At 37.5% G+C, this 16,285-nt stretch overlaps 1 protein-coding gene across 4 annotated transcripts in view; it reads left to right on the forward strand.

Moving 5' to 3' along the window:
• Positions 1-16,285, forward strand: part of PCDH9 (protocadherin 9) — a 696,978-nt gene that overhangs the window by 444,182 nt on the left and 236,511 nt on the right. For 2 of the 4 annotated variants that reach the window (XM_030036363.2, XM_030036364.1), the window contains one exon: positions 546-747. The exons of 1 other annotated variant lie outside the window; for it this stretch is intronic. In XM_030036363.2, the coding sequence (XP_029892223.1) occupies positions 546-747 (202 nt within the window). The remainder of the gene's footprint in view (positions 1-545; positions 748-16,285) is intronic. One more of the 4 variants, XM_030036365.1, reaches the window with a different exon arrangement.

Here is a 16,285-nt window from a genome sequence, read left to right on the forward strand (position 1 = left end):
AATTTGTATCTGTTAAATATCCTTATAGATAGGTATTTATATATCCTTCTATTCCTGGAAGATGACAACCGTTTTTAATTGGTTTGTTTAACTTGGTGGACTTCTTTTTCCAGTATGAACAGTGATAATACAGGTTTTAACCTCAGAAATATATACTTATTACATTTCCTGATGTCATTTGCTTTTCATAACATAGTTTGCAATGGTTTCTGCTTCTCAGAGAGAGTTTTTATAGGTCATGCTTTTAAAATTAGGAGAAATATACCTAACTGTCTACTGATCACTTTCTTGTGAGAAGCTTACTTCACAGATGAGCATGTGCAGACCTTTGAAATTTGGCTCTCCTGCCTGCCATCTTCCCTGGGTTGCTCTAAAAGCAAGCCAAAAGAAAAAAACCCAACGAGCAAACACAAGAATAACAATTGCCTCATAAGCATTGCCAGGAATCTATTTAAATGTCAAAAGTTTAAAAAAAAAAAAAAAAAAGAGTCAGGAGAACAGAAAAGAAGAGCACTAATCAGCGTGTCCTGTGCTCTTCTTTGTAGTCCCAGCGCCGTGTTACATTTCACCTCCCCGATGGCTCCCAGGAAAGCTGCAGTGACAGTGGTCTGGGAGACCACGAGCCGGTGGGTGGTGGAACCCTGATCTCACACCCTCTCCCTCTGGTTCAGCCGCAGGACGAATTCTACGACCAGGCTTCACCGGACAAGAGGACTGAAGCTGATGGCAACTCTGACCCCAACTCGGGTGAGTCACTGTCAGTGCTCTGCTTATCTGAGTTGCTTTGGTAACTCGGTTACTTTCTTGTTCCTCCTTTTGAGCTTTGCAATGGTAGAGATGTTTTTAAGCACGTACATGAATATTTGGTCATGTTAGCTCTTAACAATTAGTAAGAAATAATGTAGATTACCTGAAGTGCCTTATGTTGTCATTTGACTGTAGAAACAAAAAAATATCCAATGAGAAAAAGCAGCTCCATACTAATTGCGCAGTAAGTGAGAACAGCTGGGAAGAAGGAAGGCCTACAAGGTAGCAAGCTTTTCTTGATGTTTGCAGTGCTGTTGCTATTTAGCATTGGACATCGTTTTAGGAAAGTCATTGTAAATACAATTTTAAAGAGCAAGGACATGGAGGTCACACTATCTGTTAGACTAACACAGAAAACAGTAAATCGGTAAAGCACTGGAAAATTTAAAGAATCCCAATTTGTGTAACACACCTACAATTCCCCCTTCTAACAGCAAGAAACACAGGGTTTCTTTGGTAGGTTGGAATGGCATGATGTTCTGCTTTTTGGAACTGCCAGATACGTGTTTTCATACAAATATTAAGTATGTGCAGTTTGTCTGATTTGGGAATTTATGCCTTTCTTCTTCTTTCCTTCTCTATAATACATTTACATTATTGCAGTGTTTTTGTGACAGTCAGTACTAAAATTGAAGTGAGGTCTTAACCAATACTGTGGCTAGTATTTTGGCCTTGGAATGTGGAGACTTGGCCATACTGAAAACTGGGAAGGGGCAGTAACACTGCCCTTAAGCCTCTTGTTTTCTGTCTAGAATGTGGAGGCAAAGGTTAAAAGTCTTATCTGTGCTCTTGGAAGGTAATTGAACTTGAGTTCTCTTGCATCCCAGGAGTATAGAAATAAGAATTAGTTTCTCCCTTTGGCATTTCTCCCTTTTGTATAGATGATTAAATTGTCACTGGGCCTGTACAAGCCGGGAGAGAAGGTGGCCTTGGGATCTGATGAACAATATTAAGGTCCATGTTCTCATTTGGGCAGAGCTGGATCTGAATTATGACATTTAAATCGTGGCAGATGAGAATGCAAACTGTGGAATATTGACCTTAGAAACATTTTTCTCATACTTTTTATGGGAAGACTGAGAGGGTATGTTGGGTGAAACTCTATGAAGAAACAATTTGAAATGCTTTACTGTCTCTGAGTTGTATTCTGGTTTCTTAGTCCCTTTTCTCCTTTTCCTTTCCCTTTTTTCCTGGTTATGACACCTGCATTTTATTTTCTTTATGAAAACAGAAATGTTGTTGGAACTATGATCTTAAACCCTAAATCTGTAGAAATACAAAGAACTGTAAAAGAATAGCAACTATGAATGGATTGACTCTGGAGCAAGAATCTATGTCTGTTTAAGCAAGCGAGGAGCTTAAGTGGAATTATCCTGTTAATTCTTTGACCACGTATGAGGCGTGTGAAAGATTTAGCAAGATCAGAGAGGAGTTTTAAGGGAGCATTGCATCTTGGCACTGTCACTATGGCTTCACTGACTCTGAACTGCACATCTCTTCAAAATGTGACATAAAAATCCTCCAGGAGAGTTAGGGAAAAATGGGCTTAGTAAACTTTATACCAAGTTATTAAAAATGTGTTTTTAGAAATTTTGTGTCAAGCACATTGTGCAAACTTAGTAAATTAATCATGATGATCTATTCATCCCTCATACAGAGACTAATAGAAGATTAGTCAGAGTGAGTAAGTGTTCTTAAAAGCTATATGAAAAGTTTTAATATGTCTGTGGTTATACCTGGTTTAGCCTTGGGGATGCTAAATTCATGGCAAATTTATGAAAATCTAACCATCAAGCTGTACTGGTGATTAGTTAAGTATTGAAGTATAGATTTTTCACCTTTTATCAGGCTGAATTAGGACAGACATTGAAATAGTGCATTCCATATCTCATCAAATCTCACAAACTCAGAAGGGAATGATATGGTCATTACTGTGACAGAAATCATCCTAGGAGAACCCAAGGCAGGAAGGGAGTGATGCTGCCCATTAGATGGATTTGACTTTTATATCTTATTCAGTATCAAGCTATTGCCTAGGCATTGTGTCAAAAGTTATTTTGCTACTGGAGGCATAACTTTTTGGATGAGATGTGAAATAGAGTTTAAAGCAGTTTATGGTTATTGAAGAACCTGTGGCAATTTTCAGAAGAGAAAAATGCTATCTGGTGATTGGGCAAAATAACTTTGTGGGTATTTACACGTGTTCATGGTTTAACTGTTGTAGTATCATTTCAACATTGTATTGTTTGACACTTCTAAACTGAATTTCTAGTTCTATTGCAGTGAAATATTAAATAGCTGTATTTAACAGCAGAGCTAGTTTCATTTCAGTGGCTGTTTAAGGGATTGCTGTTTATGAAAATACTTGGGGCATGCTGAGGTAAAAGATACAGCTATAAAGTAAGGAAGAAGTCTTGGTGGAGAGTAGTAGTATTACTATGTACAAGTACTGCTGCCAGTTTTGGATGATAAATGTTGCAGAACAATATTTTATTTTGATTTTAAATCTTTCAACTGAAGAGAAGTGCTTATGGGAATATTTTCTAATGATCTCCAAGAATAAAATCTACACAAAAATACAGATTTGTCCCACTGTATTTTTATGAAAGTTCATTCTAAGTGAAAGTTTGCTTCAGCTCATAGGAATATGATGTTAATCTTGGTAGTAGAGTCCTTGCCTCATGGTGAGAGCAATTTTGGTTAATGGCTTTAATGCTCAGTGAATTGTGTCGTTTATTAGTGTACACTGTGAAGTTATGTGAATAAAAATGTAGCCATTGTGTCTCAATATTAGTTTGTTGCTATTTTAGTTATATTTGAAGAGTGACCAAGGCCCAGGTCTTCAAAACCTGAAATAGGGGGAAAAAAAATAGCTAAAAGACTTGATAACTTATTACACAAAGGTATGAGAAACCTTATTGTCATATTTTCTTGAGACACAAGAGCTACAATTACATTATTTAATGAAAGAAACATACACAGTGAGAGTACATTCATCTAGCTAATCTTAAAACAGCGATCTCTGTCACTGGGGGAAACTGAAATGAAGAGAGATGCCAAACACTGGCATTGTCAGCCACACACTGTCACTGTGCTTGTGAGGGAAAGGCAACAAGATACAAATATGATGTAAAAAAATAAATTTTATAAGAACTTTTATAAGACGTGTATAGTCCAAGTTTGGTTTGCATCATTCAAACCTGTCTTCTTTGTATGGAGTCTTTTATTTTTAACTCGAGGGTTTCAGTCAGTTCACTGAGATATCTTTTCCATTTCCCCATTGGTAATTGATCAGTATTAATGGATTGTCAGAGGACTATGATGTTAACCTGCCAGTTGTAACTTCCTTATAGTTCACCTTTGTCTCGTTTGCACCCTGGTAGGCTTTATAAGAATTGTTCCATCAGTGAGCAACAATTCACCATGTTTAAAAACAATGTAACGTTACAGAGTGACACCAGCACTGTGGTTTTGTTATGCATTATTAAATGATAATAACAACAAGTAATTCAAATTTACTACAGGAAGTCTCATTATTCAAGAGTCATGGTTATGATGATTTAATTTTGCATACAATATTGATTTGTAAGGCAAGCCTTGTGTATGTTACAACATTTTATTGCATTTAAATGCAGTGATTAACAACCTTAGCTTTGCCTTGCTGACCATGACTTTGCCAGAAGCATGGGCCAAGAGGAAGGGAAAGCAGCATGGTATTACCTGGCTGCATTGTGTGTCACCATGATGACAAACAAAAGAGAAAGATTGTAAATATTATAGTGTTGAGAATCTGTAAAAAACCCCAACAAAACAAAACAAGGCACATGCCAAAAAGGAGATTCTATAATTTCTTGGAAACTAATGGTTTTGAATAATCTGAACGGTGCTTTGGTGTGTGGAATGCTAGCCTCACATGTTCTCCAAATGAAAGCTATCTTTTGCATTTGGAGGGTGTTATAGTACACTTCCTATAAAAACTGAAGGAAGATATTCCAAAGATCAATCAGCTGATTACAGTTCTTTACCTTTTAGTATATCAGATAAGAATGTAGAAAACATAAAGTTTCTTTAGGATCTAAAAAAAAAAAAGGTCACTGTAAAATTGTATTTACGGGTATGACTTCATAGCCTCTCTTATTACCAAAAATCCTGCTTTTTAATGGTTTTAAATGTGTGTATCAGGAATTGCACTTTTAACACAAACGTCTTCTTTATAATCAGTTACATTAAAAGTGTACAGCTGTCTGATGTATTTTAATGTGAATTATTTCTTTAGTAATCACTCAAAGGAAAACTGTGTTTTTGTTTGCCAGTAGTCAGGTGCAGAATGTTATTTTTCATTACTATAAGTGTGGTTTTCATTGGCATATTCTCCCCCCCCCCCCCCCATTAGTGAACAATTCTTCTTTCACTGTGGTTTAGTAAAGGTTGTCAGGGACTTAAATTTAGATTGAAATTGTTAACGTTTCTAAGGGTTTCATGCAGCAGAGCTGTGCAATAGAACTGTATGAAGGAAAAATGTGCCTCCTAGTGTAAAGAAGGGGAAAAATGCACTTTCATGAAAATGCTTGATAAATCACATTTTGATAGCTGCGAGCTGTGGATGTGATTCATTTTTCTTCAAAGAGATAAAGAGGAATAGCATATATTTAGTGGAGTGTTAGAACTGCTCTAGGGAAAAAGCCTACTATACACTGTGGATGAAACTATGCAATAATTCCAATAGTTTAAAACCAGACAGAAATATAATATTTATGTCTTCTGATATATGTTTATGAAGCTAAGTAAATGCTTGCCTAATTCCTACACCTCATTAATAAGTAGTATCAGTGTATGTTACGTAACACAAACTAATAGCTTTATAAAAACAGGGAGCTGTAGAAAAAATTTGTTACAAAAACACTGTTTACTAAGTAAAAAGGATGGCCTTCAAATTAACTAGAATATTCTATTATATCCTAAGTTATTAGTTACAAATTCCAAAGCAATTCCATATTCTTGGAAGCAATGTTACAGTGTTGTCTATCAATAATACTGTTTGTGGATAGCTTTTTTATTTCCAGTACATTAAAAATTGTGTGGATAACTGTGGCTGTTAAATATGAGTTCCCACATTTTAATAAACCTAATACTATGGTGGTTTAGTCAAGTGATGTCAGGGGTATTAAATCATACTATAATTCCAGTAATAAGTAGGAATATCTCTGTGGCAGTGGTTTAATTATGATTAAAGTTCAGAGTAATGGCAAGATTGCCTTGTATTACACTTGGTCATATGATAGGGTCCCATGTGGAGAAACTAAGCCTTTCATGCAAAGAGCTTTGGTTCTACAGTGTCACTATCATTACACCCGCTGGGTGATGATGCTTTAACCTTGCGGGCGTACCCTCTGCTTAATCGTGCCTTTCGTTTTGCTGCTTCAAAAGAATCTTGTCTTTCTTGGCAATATTGGAGTCCGTAGCTGAACATCCTAAGGTGTAGGAAGAAATGTTACTCTGTTAATGCTTAGCTCTAGATAAATCACTGTCCATAGTTATTCTTGTGTTTTCATAATATGAGACTCTATGTGAACTAAAATAGGAACATTTGCCTTTGAGACATTTCCTCCATTTCATTAAACACAAGTTCATACCTCACACAGAATCTAACACTGTCACATTTAGCTACAGGCAAGTAGGAGTAAGAAAAACTGGAGTCAAGTTGGTGAATTAGCCTACCGAAGAGCTATAAAATAGTCTGAAGTCTGAATTCAATCTTAGCCCGTGTGCTTATTTCTTTAAAAAGATAAATAAAATCTGGGAGGCATAAGAGGTATTGCTATCTCTTTACATCTCTTTGCTGCCTCATTACAGTGAGGATTTTAAAATTGTCTTGGTTTAGAAAAGCCACTGTGCTACATCTGTTCCTGTTCTACTCTCTTTTCCCCCATACACCAAAGCTAATTGGAGTGTAAATCAGGATGGCAGAACCATTGAAAGAGCAGTGAGAGGGGAACTTGTCCCATTGCTTCTCTAAGATGGACACCTAATGTGTCTGAACTTTCTAGCTGCTGCTGCCATCCAAGGTGAGAAATTGCAGGTCTTCAGCAGTGAGCTGAAAAGGCTAGATGGGGCGTGGGGACTATTGAGACTTGTGAGAAAAATTTAGAAGGGTTAGAGGATTAAAGGAAGGGGAGGGTTGCACATTAGGCGAAAGCTGGTGCCTCTGACTGCCATGTCTGAGGATACCTAGGACAGTTTAAAACCATGGATGCTTTTGACAGTGGTGCAGGCTAAAACAAAAGACTGATTTAAGGAATTGCTAAGAGTTATTTTCACCTATCAGTAAGAGTTATCTTCTCACAAGGCTTTTCTTCTTATCACAGTAAGCCCAAATCTGCTGCAGAGATTCATGGATTTTTTAAGTTTTAAAGCATTATCATTATCTAGTCAAACCTCTGTCATAGCACAGTACATAGAATTTCACACAAGATTTCTTAAACCAAGCCTGTATTTTAAAGTATTCCAGTGATTTATTTCTCTTGGTGTTTATATTGGGTTTATATGGCAAGGTTGGGGGGGGGGGGGAGGGGCTGCAGGGGGTACTTCTATGAGAAGAGACCAGAGGCTGCCCCCATGTTAGACAGAGCCAGTTCCTGCAGGCTCCAAAACAGACCCACTGCTGCCCAAAGCTGCACAGCAGCTGGGAGAGAGGAGGAAGAAAAATGTGAGAAACAACCCTGCAGACACCAAGGTCAGTGAAGAAGGAGGAGGGAGATGGTGCTCCAGGCACCAGAGAAGAGATTCCCCTGCAGCCCGTGGAGAAGACCACAGTGTCCGCTGCAGCCCATGGAGAAGACCACGGTGTCCCCTGCAGCTTGTGGAGAAGACCACGGTGTCCCCTGCAGCCCGTGGAGAAGACCACGGTGTCCCCTGCAGCCCGTGGAGAAGACCACGGTGTCCCCTGCAGCCCGTGGAGAAGACCACGGTGTCCCCTGCAGCCTGTGGAGAAGACCACGGTGTCCCCTGCAGCCTGTGGAGGACCCCACCCCGGAGCAGGTAGGTATGCCCTGAAGAAAGCTGCAGCCTGTGAAGAGCCCAAGCAGGAGCAGTGTCCTGGCAGGAACTGCGGCCCGTGGGGGACCCATGCTGGACCAGTCTGTTCCTGAAAGCCTGCACCCCGTGGAAAGGACCTACTCTGGAGCAGTTAGTGAAGGACTGTATTCCTTGGAAGGGACCCCGAGGGACCAGGGGAACAGTGTGATGAGGAAGGAGCAGCAGAGACAAGTGTTGTCAACTGGCTGCAACTCCCATTCCCTGTCCCGCTGCACCACTCGGTGGGCAGGGGGAGGGAGAAGGAGTCAGAAGAGTAGGGAATGAAGGAGTGAAGTTGAGCCTAGGAAGAAGGAAGGGGTGCGGGGAAGGTGTTTTTAGTTTTGTTTTTCCTGTTTCTCACAATCCTACTCTATTTTTAACTGGTGATAAATTAAATTAATCTTCCCCAGCTTGAGTCAGTTCTGCCAGTGATGGTAACTGGTGAGTGATCTCCCTTTCCTTATCTCAACCCACAAGGTTTTTCATCTTATTTTCTTCCCCCGTCTTGCTGAGGAGGGGGAGTGATAGAGTGACTTGGTGGGCACCTGGCAGCAGCCAAGGTTAACCCACCAAAGTGTTAAAGTGCGTATTGTATTCCCAGTCTGAAAGCATTTATCTTCAGTGTCTAGCTCTTGTCTGTGAGACTGTACTGCCCTTTGTCAACAGGAAGTCTTTGACTTCCAGAACTGCATAGGCATTTGAGGCCCAAGGGACTATTTCGACTAGTACAGCCTCCTGCATAATACAGGTCAGAAATCTTAGCCAATAACTTATAAAAATAAGTGTGTATTTCTGCTTGTATCTACAGCGTATGTTTCAAAATGATTCCTTGATTTAATGATCTTCAGTGACAGAGGGAAGAGTATTCCGATGCTTACTGACTTCAACTGACGTCAACTTTTCACCTTTATTTGATAAACTGGATGTTTGGTGTCCATAGTTTAGACATAGTGCTCAAGTCATATTGGATCTGTAATAAATTGGTTAGTTCTTTGTAGTATTTTGAATGTTGCAGTATTTTGTTCTTGAGCACTTTTTTTTCTTTCTTTTTTTAATATTGGTCCCGTATCTGGCCAGAACAAAAAAGAACAGTGAATCATTCAGTCCTTTCTAACACTCTTACAGATAAATGACATAGTCAACAGTTTCAACTTAAATATTCACAACAAGAAAAATAAAACATAACTCTTCTAAATCACAGACTTTTAAAAATCAGTCTCTGTCATTCTCATTCATTGTTTTGACCTGAGTGCATACTTTTCTATGCCTCGTGAGCATGGTATTTAACAGTACTTTTTAGCAGTAGAACAGCAACAGATTTTTCTATTCTTTAGAGACTTTCCATGGGAAATAAAAGGAAAAAGCACGACTGAATACATATAGCTTTAATCATGGTTAAATATTTTAGAAGGGCTTTATTAGCATTCTAGGTGCTCAATCAGATAGCTATATTGGAGACAATGCAACTCTTAAAGGTGTGATAGTGTGATTATGGCAGCAATATTTAAGATTTTTGAGGTCGCTTTTTCTGAAATTCAATGGAAGTTATTATTGCCAGCTATGACTCTTTTTTACATTGATACTAAGATTCATTTTCTGATGTTTCACATTCTGTTTCTAATGGAGTCTTAGCAGTGGAAACTCCTATTCACAATGGCAAACATTTAGTTGTTTAAAAGAAAGACTATAGTTGTGAGAATAAAGGTGTCAAGTTTGGCATGGAATTGTTAATTTCAGCGTTGAAGTGCTTACAATTTGTAAGTAGAATTAGAATTGCTGATGGGGCCAATGAGAGGAATGTAACTCCATGCAGAAGGAATAACCCCACTGCACCAGCACAGACTTGGGCCTGACCAGCTAGCAAGTGGCTTTGCAGTAAAAGAACTGGGAGTCCCTGTAGACAACAAACTGACCATGAGCCAAAAATACACCCTTGAAGAAAAGAAAACAACCTCCTGGACTGCGTTAGGAAGGGTCTTGCCAGCAGGTTGGTGGAGATGATCCTTCCCCTCTGCTCAGCACTGGTGAGACACATTTGAAGTGCTGAGTCCAGTATTGGGCTCCCCAGTACAGAAGGGAAACGGAAATATGGAGTGAGTCCAGGAAAGGGCCACAAAGGTGATTAAGGTATTAGAGCATCTGTCAGATGAGGAGATGCTGAGAGAACCGGGCCTGTTCATCCCAGAGACGAGAAGGCTTAGGGAGAATCTTACGAGTGTGTGCAAATACCTGATGGGGTGGAGGGAGAGAGAGTAGAGATAGAGCCAGACTCTTCTCAGTGGTACACCAAATAAAAGAAGAAGGGGCAATGGGCACAAAGTGAAATACAAAGAAATTCTCTTTAAACATAAGGAAAAAAGAAAATACTCACACTTTCTTACTGTCAAGGCGATAGAACTCTGCATCAGGTTTCCCAGAGAGATTGTGGAGTCTCCGTGCTTGGACATTTTGAAAATTGAACTGGACATGGCTCTAGTTGACCCTGGTTTCAGCAGGGAACTAAACGATCTACAGACGTCCCTTCCAACCTCAAGCATTCTGTGATTCTGCAATCCTATGAATTAATGAAATTTGTCTTGTATAGACTGTGCAATACAGATGTGAAGAAAGGAAAGTAAAATCGATATTCTCCAAGGTAAATGAATTATAAACTTGTAAATTTATGGTAGGATATCTTGTGTAGTACTATACACAGTATAGAAAGAAAAATAAACATAAATGTGTACAAGCCAAGCTACTGGTTTCTGGTCCATTTGCCTAAACGTAACAATGCAGTGCCATTTGTGATGCCATAGGGTGTGCAATACATCCACATCTGACATATATGCCACAGGAGCTATTTTCTATGGGAAACCAGACAGGGTAATGAAAAGATACCTCAAATTACACCAAAAGCAGCTATAAGGCAACTATATTGAGACTCAATATCTACACTAGTTTGCCTAAGTAGTCTTTACATAGAAAGATATAGACCATGGTAGGCTTCATAAGAACGTAATAAAGGAATAAGACCAATGGTCTGTCTAGCCCCATACTTTGTGTGGGCAGAAGCAGAAGCTATATATGGAAAGCACTTTAGCTCCTAAGGTAGGTATCTGAAATTGGTCAAGTAAATTTCATAGAGAAGTGCCTGTATCCCACCACAGGTTATGAATGAAGGCTGTAGTAAGTAGCCAAGAGGTATGTGTGTTAGTTCCAGACATCAGTGATGGAACTCATCTCCATATTATAGACTCCTGAATTTGGATGCTTACACATAGAGATCTAAAATTTTATCCTAAGCATCTAAGCTCCCTTTTTGATTTGTTGAGCACTAGAGCTTTCATTTCATCTTAAAGCTGGTACCCAAAACAGGTCGGCTAAATTTCACTCTAGAGTCCATTTACCATATTTCTATTCAATATAATAGGAGCTCAAACACCAAACTCATATATAGACATTTGGGATGGAATTTAGCTCCAGAATGTAGATGTATAGGGCTCAAATAATTTGTTATACATAGGCTGGTGCTACTTGAAATACCCTGAGGTTACCTACCTCTTGTTAACTGCACTCCCTTCTTTCACATTTGACATCCACATGCAAATATCTTGGGTACCCCGGGATGTTTCTAAACTGGCATTGCATGCTAATGGTTAGGCAGGACGAGTGAGGTTTAGGTTGAGATTCATTCAAAAAGAGGTTAGCACATTTAGGTGACTACTGGTATAAGTGCAGGTGTTATATATGTAACCTCTGTATGGATCTATAACTCATTCAGATGTGAGTTAGGTAGTCTGAGCTCCAATTACAGTCAGCAGAGACCTTGTCAGCATCATAATTTAGTCTAGAGACCCATTCAGTTACCAAACATGTGTGTCTACTTTAATGTGAGAAGCATAGTTTTCCAGACTACATCGACTAGATTGCCATTGTGTATGGGGGAGGCTTAAGACACCTAAATTTAGTTGATTCCAACAAATCCAACCTTTTGTGTGTGATTAATCCCAGCTGTTCTTGTTGCTAAGGGAATACTGTTATCTTTTGGGAGATTGAACAGCCTTTCTTGCCTACCTGCACATAACATTTTTCAAAAGAACAGCCCATTTTTTAATTTCCTTCCTCATTTTTACAGTACTAATTGAATACAAATACCAATTTGCATACCTTCCTCTTCCTCTTTTCTAGTATAACTGAAGTTAAAACATCCTATCTTTTAAAGCACAGTTCTAAAGAAAGATTTCTAATAATGTTTTTTATCTCTAATCAGTTTTCCTTCCTCCAAACAACCACCAAATATTTGCTAGTAAGTAGTGTAAGTCTCATGCCGTTTTGCAAAATAGCATGTCTTGAAGTGAAGGTTTTGCATTTTGACTGTCTCTTTAAGAATGTCCGTATGGGACATTAATGGAATCCAGTCACAGGATATTGAGTTCCTTCCTTAAAGCAAATAGCTTGATAAGGTTTTGCTTTCCAAGACGGTGATCTAGTCCTTTGGTAGAAAAAGTGTGTCATCTTAAGAAATACCCTTACATATCAGCGTCTCCAGATTTGACCTAGTCTTGTCCAGAGACTAGGCGTTCATTTTGTTTATTATGCTTATTTTATGGCCTTGTCTTTTTCTCAGATTTTATGTTTGCTTCTTTGTTGTAAATCTAAGGAGAAATCCATGCATATGAAGGAAGGTTCCCTGAATAAGATCTGAAAGTTATCTGTTATATAGGTAATGAATATTCTCTTTTCTTTCAAAAATTTTCCTTCCCAAGGAATGCTTTATGTTTCTGTGCATAAACTTGATCTGTTTGTCTTAAACAAGAGGAGAAGGGGGAGGAAAGATGAATTAAGCAGATTGAAAACAAATAAGGAATTATATTTACAGTCTAAAACATATATAAGTAAACCTTCTAGAAATAGGAATAACAGTTGAATCTTTTCTTAGTCTAAAGCTTTATCCCCTTTCATACTGATCCAGGTAAATACATGTTAAAAGAAGATAAGTAGGGAGAATGAACATAATAATAGAATACTTACTTTCTTTATTGTGCACAGCATGTTACATTTGTTTATTCTTTGGTTGCAAGGTGAAGGCATGCCTTCCGGAGAGAAGTAATCCAGATGTGGTAACATCATAAGCGACCAAACTTAGGACATATTTACATTCAGCAAGGAAAGGGAAATATGTATGAAATCTTTACCAAAGCCTAAACCCTTGTTTTTTTCCCGTCTGCAATCAATTAAATAGATAAATAAAGACATAAATAATACTTTAACTCTTCAGGAAGGTTAGAGAATTTTGCAGCTTTAGCAAAAAGATTTTCAATATAAAACCCATGCTACATCACAAAATTTAAAAAAATGTTACTCTTTGTTTAGTAACATCTGGTCATCTTTGGGAGAAAGTAGAAAAAAAATATTTTCTTGCATATACCCATATATTATTTTTATAACTTAATCAGTGTGGTTATAGCTACATTAGTAAGTAATATACAGCACAGTAGGAACAGGTCTGAATGTGAAGCAGCTGATGCTGAGGATACAATGTTTGCTGCGTACAATTCTGTGGCATTTATTCTGGACTTGTGTGGTCCCATGGACTGAATGCCCATTAGTTACTGGAGAATACTTCTGGTTTCATTTCATCCAAAAGGAATCCCATCCTTGTGCTCCAAAAGGGCTTCACAATAAAAACCCAAGTGTGTCAAGTGGAGACGATTAGGAGATTAATGTCAGAAGTACACTCCTGAAAGTTAATGTAGACATACTGTTTAGTAACATACGTTTCTTTCTCTATGGGCCAACTGACCTATCATTTTAAAGAAATTTACATTACTGAACTACCGTCCAAATACTGCATGCTTAAATATTCCCAGCTTATTTATGGTGATTTTAAAGTTCTTCACCCTGAAAAACCCACAGAAATGTCATTTTCAAGATAAAACTTGAAATTAAATTCTGGGTGCCTACCATTTAGGAGAAGGATTCTTTTTGCTCTCTTGGTGATATGCCCAATTACTCTTTTAGATTAGATCTGTGTTGTCTTCAAGATCTAAAGAAAGTGTTTACGTTCATTGAGAAAGATTGAATAACTTCTTTCTTTTACTTTATCCTTACTAAACAGTACTGAAGTATTTCATTGCATAGCTGCATTTATGGAAAAATGTCATGGAGATAGCTATTGAAGACATACTTTTATATCAAGTAAAAGCATCAGTTATAAATGATTCATCCATCTAAAATAACTGGAAAAAAATGAAAACCTTCTCAACTTTATAATCATTGCATATTTTTTAATCCAGAAAACTCATGGTGTGCATGTTTATCACTTTACTTGTCCTTCATTTTTGCTTATGTATAATATATGTATGACTGACATTAGAGTGTGATGGAATAATTGACCAGTTTTGATGTTTAGCTTTTACTGAATATTAACATATCTTTTTCTGTTAAAAAGCAGTGGTCAGTTACTGAATTTAAGGAAAAGCAATTTATTAGTCAAAACACGTAAGTTGCAATTTAAAATGTACTTAAAATATGCGAGCACTTATTTCAATATTGCCAAAGACTTAACTGTAACACAGCAAAGGCATACAAAATAGATTTTATTTTCAGTAGAGAAGCCAATACAGTTTGGGGGTTTTCTTTTTTCTTGGCTTTTTTTTTTTTTTTTTAGTATATTGGTTTTGCAAAAATGTAACAAAAGAGGCTAGTTTTAATTGGTGGTGTTATTGCAAGGCCCTTGAAACCCAGCCACTTGGTAGTTGTGAGTGTGAATGTAATCTGGCAAGCACAGCATAGTCATTAACTAATGGATTGTAGCTACAGTCTTTCAATAAAAATGTGTAGGTGGTTAGTAGTACTGTAGTGTTACTGGCAATTTTAAAGTCATTTGTAGGTTAGCTTGTGAAATTAAAAGTGTAATCAAAAATTTCCCTGCGCTGCTGCCTTTTTCAGTTGATTTAACTGCAGATTCCTTGGATCATTGAGAAGAGAGGCCAAATGACTCAAAAATAATCATCCACACCACAGTGGATTAGTTGTTTGAATGATAGTTTCACAGTTTATATATTTCTCTTCATGAAAAATGAAAGGAACATGAGGTAATTGCTTTGTGCCATTACTCCAGGTCTAATTTATTTTGTTGATACTATACATACATGTCCTTTATTATTGCTTCATTATGAATGGAAATCATATATTTTCAGTTGTAAATAGACAGTTAATGATATAAACCTCTATTTGCATGAGCAACTACACTGTTCGGAGACATATTAATGATACTTTTTGCAGAAGAGTGAAAATATCTAACATATGTTATAGATGAATATAGGTCACTGTGCCAGCTGTAAAAGATAAATATATGCATATCTATGCATACTGACATGCATAGATATAACACATTCAGCTAGGGTACAGAGATGTTCAGATAATCTAGATGTTTACTAATGATACTAACCTTTGGCTACCCAACTTCCCTTCAGCATTTAAAGACATAGCATGACTGATCTTAAAGATGGACATAGTTAAAAATAACCTGATGCATCAGTGGTTATGTTCTGTTGATACTCTGTGCAGTCTAATCAGACACTTAGGGTCACATTTTCAAGAAATCCTAGCTAGGATCTTATGCTCACAAGCTCTGAATATATGGACTCCTGCATTAGGCATAGAAGGCCTGTCCAGTTCATCTCTGAGAAACCTAACAAAAATAGTCTCTTTAACCCTAATTAGACCTTATGCACACTTAAGTCTCTAGCCTATAATATGAGTCATGCCTCCCAACAGAACAAAATACTTTGGTGTTAAAAAAACGTATTAATATTCACTTTCTATCCTGAGAATCAGACAGCATTTTTGAGCTACTCTCTGTGCAAATGGCAAAAGAAGAGGTCATGTCAAAAGAGGGGAATGGGATGAAAAAGACAACTTTAGAGACACTTGTGAGTTTATCCATCGTTATTTTGCAAACAATGACAACATTATTATGAAAAAGTTATCCATTGAAAGAAGTCTGGTTAAGCAAAAAATAATGAAGAATCCTAGAATAGCCAAATAGTGAGTTGCTTTGCATGCTTTACTCACTTTTGGGCTTCAGGGTGATCAGCTGGTTCCACAAGAACATACATAATATAAATTTAAAAAATCTTTATAAAAGCACAATAAAAGTGAAAGAAACATTTAAGAAATAATTTGATCCTTTGGAAGATGTCTTGGTACAAAAGAGATTCATGGGCCACAGTCTTTCATTTTTGGAGGAACATTTTCTGTAACCTTTTATAAGTCTGTATCTCTCTCTTCCTTGCTTGTTTGACTAAAAGTGTATTCTACTCTTCTGTCTAATTTAGTTCAACTGCTGTGCATCTTCACACACTAAAAGAATAAATCCTGGTAGCACTGTATGTTAATGTCTGTCTATATCTCATGTCTT

Source organism: Aquila chrysaetos, chromosome 14 (assembly GCF_900496995.4).
Source record: "Aquila chrysaetos chrysaetos chromosome 14, bAquChr1.4, whole genome shotgun sequence".
NCBI classification, from domain to species: domain Eukaryota; kingdom Metazoa; phylum Chordata; class Aves; order Accipitriformes; family Accipitridae; genus Aquila; species Aquila chrysaetos.